Source organism: Hibiscus syriacus, unplaced genomic scaffold (assembly GCF_006381635.1).
Source record: "Hibiscus syriacus cultivar Baekdansim isolate YM2019G1 unplaced genomic scaffold, ASM638163v2 tig00110597_pilon, whole genome shotgun sequence".
NCBI lineage: Eukaryota > Viridiplantae > Streptophyta > Magnoliopsida > Malvales > Malvaceae > Hibiscus > Hibiscus syriacus.
In genome coordinates, this window is record NW_024062795.1 from 8,152,824 (window position 1) to 8,164,255 (window position 11,432).

General features: G+C 32.6%; 2 protein-coding genes across 2 annotated transcripts; one reads left to right on the forward strand and one right to left on the reverse strand.

The window, feature by feature from the left end:
• Nucleotides 1-2,396: 2,396 nt before the first annotated feature.
• Nucleotides 2,397-6,768, reverse strand: LOC120134639 (tricalbin-3-like). Its single transcript, XM_039151081.1, has 8 exons — nucleotides 6,260-6,768; nucleotides 5,775-6,016; nucleotides 5,269-5,287; nucleotides 4,433-4,641; nucleotides 4,076-4,185; nucleotides 3,844-3,942; nucleotides 2,861-3,311; nucleotides 2,397-2,772 (listed from the first exon to the last, which is right to left on the reverse strand). The coding sequence occupies exons 1-8, from the start codon at nucleotides 6,760-6,762 to the stop codon at nucleotides 2,684-2,686; spliced, it is 1,722 nt and encodes a 573-aa protein (XP_039007012.1). The 5' UTR covers nucleotides 6,763-6,768; the 3' UTR covers nucleotides 2,397-2,683.
• A 2,151-nt stretch (nucleotides 6,769-8,919) lies between these two features.
• LOC120134640 lies at nucleotides 8,920-10,722 on the forward strand. The gene is made up of 3 exons (XM_039151082.1): nucleotides 8,920-9,239; nucleotides 9,561-9,603; nucleotides 10,481-10,722. The coding sequence occupies exons 1-3, from the start codon at nucleotides 8,967-8,969 to the stop codon at nucleotides 10,633-10,635; spliced, it is 471 nt and encodes a 156-aa protein (XP_039007013.1). The 5' UTR covers nucleotides 8,920-8,966; the 3' UTR covers nucleotides 10,636-10,722.
• Nucleotides 10,723-11,432: the final 710 nt, after the last annotated feature.

The window sequence follows — 11,432 nt, forward strand, 5'->3', positions numbered from 1 at the left end:
TGCATTGTTTTGTGTAAGGAAATAGAGTTCAGTGGCACTAATGAGTGCTACCAAGTTGTAAAGCAAGTTGGGTTAGTATTTTGTGATAAAAATGGAAGCATTTTTGCCACATGTAATTTATTTAGTTCCTAATTCCTATTATGAACCCACATTGTTTGTTTTGTACTTATTTAATCAAACAAATAAAAATAGATCTTATTGCTGAAAAAACATCTGCAATGTGGACCCTTTGTTATAAAAATTCCAAGTAAGATCGGGTGAATAATGAAGGAAATAATCTATGAATGTGGACCCTTTTTACATTTCCGTGCATAATGTTGGACCAAATACAGGCAAGGTTTATACGAATTTTTTTAGCCACTTTCAAATAAATTCGTATCCTACGAATATGAGAGGACCTAAACTAACCAGCATGACTAGAGATGGCTCGAGCCACTCGGTTCGAGTTGGTAGAGTTTGTTGTTTAAGTCATTTATTGGCATGGATTCCTATGCTACGAGGGGCCAACTAAGTGTACTAGCGAATTTGGAGGTATTTTAAGATGAATAGATATATTAATTATAAAAAGTTTTTATATAGAGGGAACATAAATAAAAATTTAAAACAAATATCATTAATAGAATGAATAATTGAAATAAAATAAATAAATTATATGGTGAACAAGTATCTATCTTGAAACATGCTTACATTCGCAGTTGAGGATGATTAAGTCCTTAACAAACAATACATATATAATTATACTTTACCAGTTAAATATATTTAGAAAATTAAAATTACATATAATTAACATATCTATTATGACAATAATTATGTTCTCGTATAGTTACACGATAATACTCAAAAAACCCTATTTTTTCAAAAATTATTTATTATTTTAAACGAATTTAAAAACTTAGATTATATATTAATTTTCAAAAACATATGCTAAAAACATTATGCTAATAAAATAGAATGAAATAAATAATTATACATGGCAAAGTTTATTCGTACCAAATTACCCGAATCGATTTATCCAATCAGAGACTCAATATAGACCCAAATATAATGATCCAAAATTGATCCGAAACCTGAAATAAACTAAACGAACCAAAACCGACCCAAATTTTAGTTGAACTAAAAAAAAACCCGAACTGAAAGCAACCCAAACTGAAAACAATCCGAATTTAATTTACCTATATCCGATCCGAATTAAACTTCGACCCCAATTTTAACCAAATAATCGAATCTAAGTAAGTGGATAATTTAATTTAATTATTATTATTATTATTATTATTATCTATTTTTAATAATTTTATAAATAGTAAAATGATGCATATTTTATTCTCATTTTGTATTTTACTTCTAGTTAACCATTAGTCTATCACCTTTAGTAATAGTTGAATGATTCAACATAATATTTACTTATTTAAAAAAATTATTTGTATCTAATCCAATAACTTTTAAATTATTTAAAAATTATATCAATATTCATTCAAATATAATTATTATATTATTTTCTAAAATTCAATAAATATTATATTTATAATTAAATATCAAACATATAATTAAAAATATTAATTGAGAATAAAATTTATAATTTAAAATTTAATTATTCATCAAATAGGTTACACCACAAACTTTTTAGGTTATATATGAAATTTAAGTTACAAAATCTAATGTCTTATAGGTTAGGGTCAAATTGTCATCCATATGATAGTGTCATTTGAAACATTAAATGCTAAAAGTTGAACTTGAACCTAAATGATAAGATTGACAAATAAAAATATATATTTTATTATAAGAATATATCAATAATTTTATATATACTTGATTGAACTCATACTTAACCCAAATTGACCCGAAAACCTAAATATTGTCCGACAAAAAAATTGACCGATTCAATATTAACTTGACTCAAAATCAATCAATCTCGTATTGACCTGACCCAAAAATTAACCGATTCGATGTGGATTTGACCCGAAAAACAACCGATCTGATATTGACTCGACCCAACTCATAATTGACATGAATTAAAATCAAACCCGAAATGACCCGACCCGACCCTAACCCGAATCAAGTCTCAAACCGAAATAACCCAACCTGAACCCAATCTGAATGACCCGTTTGTCACCTCTAGAAATAATTTACAAATTCCAATAATTCAAATATTATTTATATACTTAAATTCAACGCTTAATTTAAATAATATAAAGTCGACATTAATTTTTCATCTTAAACATCTAAATGTCCATAAGAGAGCTAGCAACCAAAGCCTAGCTTATACCATATAGCCCATGGAAGCGACGAGCTCTAAATTATCAATATAAATGCATATTTATTTAAGGTGATATGAGCAATTAACAGATATCAAAGGTAAAATAACATCCATTATGAACTGTATAAAATAAAACCAAAAATTTTCCTCCCCCATCTTGGAACACTTCTCTACTAAAAATCAATTTTGAGTGTAACAAAATAATATATATATATATATATATATATATATAGTCATGTGACTGGTTGAACTAATCCAACCGATTGGACTAGTTGAATTAGCAACAAGAAGCCTCGACTCTCACCGGTTTGACCTTTGGGGTTGAACGATGCCTCGTACGAATACGTTTCGAACATGGTTGTTTTAAGAAAAATGAAAATTTTGAGTAACTTGAGTGAGAGAAAAAAAAAAGCATGCAGGCCACTATAATCAAGGATTGAAGAAACTTGAGCCACCCATATTGAGTGCAATTAGCACTAATGTACTTGTAATCACAGCAAACCATAATAAGGTTGTCCCTGCAGAAGGCAAAATATTGAATGCAATCAATTAACACATACATATATTAGAAACAAACTGTTAGATACAAATACTTTTATCTCATACCTCCAGATGGTTCAGATCCTTTATCGGAATCGGATGGTGCAGATTCCGTGTTAACACCATTTATTCTTGTTTTCGAAGATCCTGATCTTGATAAGTCATCGAAATTTTTGCTACCTGGTTCAGAAGACACTATCCCCTGAAATTCCTCACTTACAATTAAAGCTGCTAGAACATCCATAAATGATTCTTTGCTGGTTTCATCTATATCTTGCTTTACACCCTGCTCATATGCCACATTTGGTTCATCGAAATCAGACAACTCGTCATCTGAAAAATCAGCACCAACGGATCCTGGGGCAGTTGTGTCATCTTCTTCATCCTCCACATAAGCTTTATATGTCAATCTAAGCAATATTTCTCCTCGAGATCTCTTTCCAAACAGCCCCCACCCCCCTTGCAAGGTCACAATCTTATCTGTTGGAACAGTGTCCTGGAGAGTCCCCAGATCAACCTGAAAGATTCAACGCGTCAGATAACCACATTCAAACAAGTAGCAGTAGCAACAGCACAATATTGACAATCTAATCCGTAGACTATCTTGGGATGGACCAAGTCTTCATCGCCATATTCATAAAATCTAAAGCTCTATCTAGAATATCATGTAAATTATACAGCACATCAACCCCAAATTGCAAACTATTGCTTCATCACCGCAAGAAATGGATATAGACTGCTACATAAAAGATGGATCATTATGCCAGCCTATCGGTTAATAAGTGACCTGAACAACTCGCTAGCCTTGCCTTATATCACACATACCTGCTCTCAACTCTCTCCTCTCCACCAATTCTTATTTCAGCATGCGTGTGTACATACGTGTGTGGTGTATCTGTGTACTTTCTAATCCTTAAAAACTAAAATGTAAATATTGTAAGCATCAAATCACAAAGTTAAATAAGCATGACCATGCCCGAAGACGATCTCAGCATACGTAAGGAATATTCTACAATGATGTACAATGTTTCACAGGTAAACAAGTTTACCTCTCCTGTACCGATTGTCCAATCAGTGAACCCAAGGGAGTCTTTCACTTGGATGCGTAGTTTTTCTTTTCCAGGGTTCGCCACAAGTAAATAAAAATCCTGGAGAAATGACAAAATTTATCATTTAAATAAACTTTACAGCTTTTTATATAAGAGTTACATACCATTTGGAAAGTTTCATTAGAGATGATAGACTTTAGTATGGGAAGAAACCAATGTTAAGAAGTTGCACCTGATTCCAAATGGGTTCACCCGGTGGTCCAATCACAGTAGTTTGACTGTTCTTTTTACTGCGAATAACTTGATCCCCCAAGGTTAGAACAACATATGGATCAGTTTTGCCTGAAAAAAAAAGGCATTACTGAACATGGTCAATAGATGTGAAGCGAATGCATGCATGCAAAAGACTCTTCTAAGCTATAACCACTAGAAGAACAATTTATTATATCCAAGTTCCAAAAATATAAACAGTAGGCAACATTGATAAGTAATTTACATCTCTGTTACTCTGACTCATCTCTTTGTTCTGCGACACTCATGCTGATAGAGTTCAAGATTGGGACATTGCTTTTGTTGTAAGCGCTCTTACCATAAAATACATAAGAAAGTTTCCTGGCATCTACAAGAGTCACCGATAGTTCTCCAACAAAATCCTTGTTTTTCTCTTCTTGAATTTCCTCGGGTTTCAAATCATTTGGAACAGGGCCAACTGCTTTCCCTTTTTGAAAATCCAAAACAATCTTTTTTGGTCGTACAAATAGTCGAGGCAAGTCCTCAGTGAGAAGTTTTGTCAAAAACCTGAAAACAAATGTATTCGGCACCATATGAGTAAAGAAGAAAAAGGAGTTACAAAGAAGGGAGTTGAATCCAAAAGATAACAAATAACACCTGAAATAAAATGAAAATTTTAATAGAAAGGAGCTAAAAAAAGCTCCTATGATCCACCACTGGTAAAACCTTTACAGAAGCAGAATGATGCATACAAAATTACAGCAACTGTGGCAGCAGCAGCATTAATAACTGGAAGTATTAGTTAATGGTTGCCAAATTCGGCACCCGTTTTAATATCTAGGAAGCAAAGATTATGATAACTTCATAACAGAAAGGTTCTCAAGCATTGACAATGTTGAGGTACAAGTACAACTACACCAAGCGTATGTAAAACTTGAACTGAAAGCAAACAAGGAGGTTCAAATACAAAACAAATCTCTTCCATTTGCCTGTATAAATCTGGTTCTGATGTGTTCTAAAAACCTACATAAAGAAATCTGTAATTTGATGCATCCAATGCTTACTGCTTTGACTTGTAAACATTTTGAACATCTTAACCTTCAGACTGGTATGGAAAAAAATTAGAAAAATGTTTAAAAACCAAATAAGTAAGCTTGCATAGATTACAAGAGCTGGGAAACAAATTGCACTTACATGGAAAGAACTGGAATTGCTAGTATTGCCCAGTACATGCAAAAAAGGAAAAAATAAACATGTATCAGCATCTTCAATGTTAGTTGGCATGTAAATGGTCAACTCCTAATAATCTTTTATTTAAAACTTTCTTGACAAGGGAACTCTCAGCAAGCTCCAAAGAAAATAAGACTACAATGAACAAAGTCACGTAAATGGGTTTGTTTCTCTTGATTCCATAGTTATATAATTAAAATCCAAAAACTGTATACTCTCTACTAGAGATTAGCATGCACTGTTTTCTTCTGGTTTGATCCAGTAATTGTTTCTTCTAACCTTTTAAATCAACGGAAAATGCACAGATTAATAGGTAATGAACAAAGACAAGTCATCGAAGAATAATAAGTAAATCAAGCTATACTAAAATTTTCAAAAATTCTTCCTAGTTTCACTTGATATTTGACCAAACCTTATCTGTTAGCTTAAAGACAAATATGTTTGAGAAGAGGGCTATCACCATTACATACTCATTAAGTTAAACAATCGAAATGGTGATAACTCAAACTTGATCTTTGGAAGAGAAACAAAAGCCCATGAAACAGCTCCAATGAAAGGTTCCGTTGGTATCAATCGCAACTTAACCCAAAGTTCTCCATCAATATCAAAATCTCGAACACCGACTGGCACAACAAATGGTATAATGCCAAATTTTAAAGACAACATCAACAACATGCGAGCGCCACCGGTATATCGAATTCCTATCTGATACCTACACCAAAGTAAATGGAAGTTAGTTAAAATGCACTCTCAGGTTTGCAAATGGAACTTCCAACAATAAGCCTCAAATCATAGCCCATTAAGCACCAAATTTAACATCATACTATAAACTTGGCAACTAGAATATCCATGCATAAATAAACATATGAATCAACAATCATAGACAGTCCGATTGCTATAAAAGAGCAGAGTAACAAGAAATGTTCTAATAGTGTTTAAGTGGTGAAAAACGCACTGCAAATCGTTGTCTCGCCGGGAAGTCTTGCGCTCGACATTCCTAACAGATAAAGGCTCATCCCCTAAAGAAAACTGCTTAATTTCCACTCTCTGGACATAACCAGGCTTCTTAAGATCGTCAATAACAGGCTGCAATAACCCAATGATCCAATTCTCAATCCCACCTCTATAAACTTTCCACAACTTCCCCAACACCATATTAACCCACTCAACCGACTCTTTCCTCTGCAAATCCTTTTCCAAGAACAATGAGAAACTCGTTGGGACTTGTGGCCAAACTCCACTTCCTCCCATTCTAACACCATCCCCATCCGATTTGCCCCTCCTTTTCCTCGCAGTCCAGATTTTATCAAAAGCAACCCCAACAAAAAAGAAGAACACAAACAACCCAACAATGTTTCGGTTAATTGGAGGGGAAGGGATTGGGTGGATAACACCCAGCTGAGTCCTTAACTTGTCAACAATGGGGTCTTGTTGGAAATTAGAGAAATTCAAGCCCATTTTGACAGAAGATTCTTGACTTTCCCCATTAGCAAACTCATCTTTAAACCCTTCGGCTACGAGGTTTTTAGCTACCTTTACATTAAGCTTGTTTGGCTTCGAAGTGGGGATTGCACAAGCAAGGAGACAAAGTTTCCGGTGTGGAATGAAAAGAGTGATGAGCCGAACTTTGGGTGGCGGAGACTTGTTGGTTTTACGAGACCAGAGTGGAGGAAGAAAAGGATAGCTGAAACAGGAAGTAGAAGATTGTGGAAATATCATTTATCAGAGTTAATGATAAGAAGAATTTCAGTGCCCCAGTTGAAAAGTGGGGATAACAGAAACCATAGCTGTTGTTGTTGGTGATTATAAACATGAATAAACCGCAGAATTACATGGAGAAAATAAGCAAAAACAAATCAAAACGAGAGCTTGGTTTTCTTATCTTTTTTGTTGGTTTAAATTGAGCTTCCAAGGTAAGAGAAAATGGGGGGAAATCAGGAAATGGTGTCGAAATGGAAGAAAGGGATGGAACGAGTGGGAATCGAGAAGATGTGATGGACAGCAAAAGAAGCGAACAGACCTGGAAATTGTGTGTGGCGCTGCGATGGCAAACTGGTCACGCAACGTCTATTTCCCCCCCCCCCCCCCCGATATATTTAGTTTAAGATTTTATTTTATAACATTTTTAAAAGCATATAAATATTATATAACTAAAATTATTATATTACAAATATATAAAAATTACTATTATCATATATTTATATATGATGAAATTAAAATTTAAGTACTACTGTTATATGTAATTTATATAGATTACTAAAAGTTCAATGTATGTTTTTCTAAAACCAATATATTAACTTATATAGATATATTATAATTATAATTAATATTAATAATAAATTATGAATTTTTATCATTTAAATTTGATCTCATTTCTATTTAGGTCAATAAAATTTGACCGAATTTTAGATCATAAATGAAAATGTGATAAGGTAATCATATATGTAGATATGAATTGCTTTTGTTAACATGTCATCGCATTATTTTGTATTGTATTTTTTTCCAAATATGAAAATTTTATATTTTCATCATTGTGTCACATAGACATTGAAATCACCATTCTACCACTTGATACATTAATGAAATCGTCTCATCGTCTCTTCTCAAATCAATTTTTATATTAGTGAATTTCAATAAAAAATTTATAAGTTTTGAAATCTCAAACTACTTTAATCTATAATATCTATCGTTCGATCAATATGTAATCAAAATATATAATTTATTCCTTACTTCGTTACCTTATCGACGTTGAGATTTAAAAGAAGATATTTTATTATCGAGAAATTAAAGAGAATTTTAAATCAATGTTTCTCATAGAAAAAGTAAAAAAAAAATTGATACATATTCATAATTTTTAAAAGATAAATTCCAATTATAATGAGTTAATTGTATCACATGTCCTTTAAGTATGATCCTCATTTTAAAGTAGTCCCTGAACTTGTAAATATTTCAATATCATCCCTAAACTATATTATCATTCTAAATTAGTCCTTAAACTTTTGAGTATTTCAACTTCATCCCCAAATTATGACCTTTATTGTAAATTAGCCCCCAAACTTTTAGAACATTCTAATTTTACCCCAAACTATACGCATATATTAATAACATCCTTTGTTAATAAAATCGGTAGGCCAAATTATATTATTATATGTTTGAAAAAACCAAAATTTAGGTTAAACAATGGTAGGAACTAATTACATATTTGGATGAATTTGAGGATGAAATTGGAAGATTCAAAATTTTGGGGAACAATTTAGAAAGAGAGTCATAGTTTAGGGGGTGAAATTAGAATGTTAAAAAGTTTAAGGACTAATTTTGAATGAGTCATAGTTTGGGATGAAATTGGAATATTCAAAAGTTTAAGGACTAATTTGAAATGAAGGTTATAGTTTAGGGACATATGATGAAATTAACCCTTATAATATCATAAAACATTTAACGTTAAAATGATTAAAATCAAAATAAATTGAAATTTTAATGATTAAATTGAAAATTTTAATTTTAATAATCGAAATAACTTTGAGAAAAAGTTGATGAAATTTGTAATTTAACAAATATTAAAAGAGAATTATTATTATATATTAATTTTCCCCCATTCCCCAGTCGCCTTATATAGTTATATTCCATAGTATAGAAGAAGAGTAACCAAAGCAAAACCTAAAATGGCGACAACACTCGCAAATAGAGCTGCCCAAAATCAAAGTGCTGGTCTATTGAGGCTCTCATTCAACTTCTTGAGGGATCTCTCAACTTCCACTTCGACTCAAAAACCCAGCGCTTCCTCCTCCTCAACTTCCAAGAAGCCGAAAAGGAAAAAGAAGAAGAACCTTTTCGAGGTAGCTCAGTTCTTACCCGACTGGGGGCTTGGTTACCACATGGCTAAAACTCATTGGACCGATGTTTCCTATGAAATCACCAAGATCAATCTTTATAAGGTCCTCTTCTACTCACTCTTTTACTCCTCCAATAAAAGAAAAAAAGAAATTTCTGGGTTGGGTTTCTTACGTTCGTGTTCATTTTTAACGGAAAGGAATGATTTTTGAATCATGGGTGTTTTGCTTTAACTGATATATGTGAAGCGCTGATGGAGTTAAATGGTTCTATCCTGTCTTGTTTGCACAGTGTATTGTTTTTTATTATTATTAAATACATTTAGTTTATTTGTTGATGACATAATTTGGGAATTTAGTGGATTATGCAATCCTTATTATTGTTGGTCTGTTGTTAGGGTTTATTTGGTTTGTGTTTGTTTGCAGGATGGAAAGCATGGCAAGGCATGGGGACTGGTTCACAAAGACGGTTAGTAGCACATGGAAATAGTTCATTTTGCTACATGGAGTAGGATATTGGTTAGAATTGTAGGGTTTAAGTTGTTGTTTTGTTATGGTCATTGTTGTCTGTCACTTAATGTTGGTGATATTTGCCATTTCAATCAAATGATGCTTGGCATTTTCTTCCCTATCTCAGTGCTCAAATCTCAATGCATCCTCAACTGTAGTAGTGCATGAGCTTATGATTTTATTTTCTAGTCTTGTTTGTGCTTTATTTTGGCCTTCGCTTATGTAGTACTTTATAATGTTTAGTCCCTTGACACTCTTGTTTTCTTGCTAATTTTGCGCTGAGATTTGCCTGGCGTAGAGAGAAAGAGTGATGAGCAAAATAGTGTTTAGCACATAAAAAATGATTCAAGATTGTTGTAGAAAGTGATAAAAGATTTAATAGGTTGGAAGACAAAGTTGCATTTGTTTCAGTCAGAAAACAAGAAGTTATTGAAACTTAAATGTTGTGCCTCATATTGGCTAGGATCAGAAGAAATCAATGAAGAAAGTGAGAAATGGTATAGTTTGTATAGAAAAGAGTTAAGAGGAGATTAGATACCTAATTGCTGCTTCTGGATTATGGTTAGAAAAGCACACCGATGTTATTTGTACAAATGTGGATTAGGAGATTGAATGGACTATCATATGGTACATTGCTATACTTGATGAGCATTTGCAATGTCCTAGACCCATGTTAGAAAAATGGTAATTCCTGAATTGATGTAACTACTGCAAATATAATTCGGGAAGAGTAGATTTTATTTCTGCATTTAACAGTATTTGCTATTTGATTAGATTTCTCTATCTGCAATTACTGTTACATGTGGTTTAGTTGATATTAGTGATGCCTACTGCAGGTGTTCCGGCTGCAGATGCTCCCAAGAAAATAAGTGGAGTTCACAAGCGCTGTTGGAGATACATTCCACATTTGTCCAAACCCGGAGATACTGCTCCAACCTCGATGAAACCTGCAGAAAATGCTGCCCCAAAGCCTGAAGCTCAACTAGCTTGATGCATTGCCTTGAATTATAGATGCTGGTAACATGCTATTGTATTGTTGACCCATCCTTTGCATTCGGTAGGCATTTAGTTATTTCTGGATCCACTGGAGCTTTCATGCATCAACAACTCTGCTTTAAAACGACCCAACATTTTACTGGCACAATGATAAACCTGTAATCGGACCTAAAAGTTTTTAAAATTTTCCTTTGTTTGACGCAGCATTCTGCTTCGTTTTCTGTTTTAGTTTTTGTGCCTGAAATTGAAGGTAGTAGTATCGTATCGAAAATTTTAGATTAACCAGTTGATTTAGGTTATTACCACAAAATAAGACAGCCTGCTAGTTGAAAGTGAATCGTGCTCGATTACATCACAATTATCTTTAATCAATCTGTATATGCATGGACGATTTTTATATAATTGATATACAGATCTCCTTGAAATGGAGCCCAACAAAGAAAATATCACACTAATAGTTACTCGTTGTCTATAAAGATTGGGTCGAACATCAAATACAAATTATCATTGATCTCAAAAGTTTTATCTTATTTATAGTTTCGATCTCTTGAACCTAACGTCGATTTTCATTTTTTGATCTTCTCCATTTAATATTTAATACTTATATAAATTTAGATTTTTCCCTGATGAATAACAAGTTCTCTATTGAAATTTAATTTTAAATAAAATAATGTTACTAATAAATAATATTTGACCTTTTCAAGTTTTTCTATTTTTTAAAAGAAAAAACTCAAATATCAATTTTGTGGTACTTTCCAAAATTTTCTCGTTATCTATATTTTCTCTCCCATT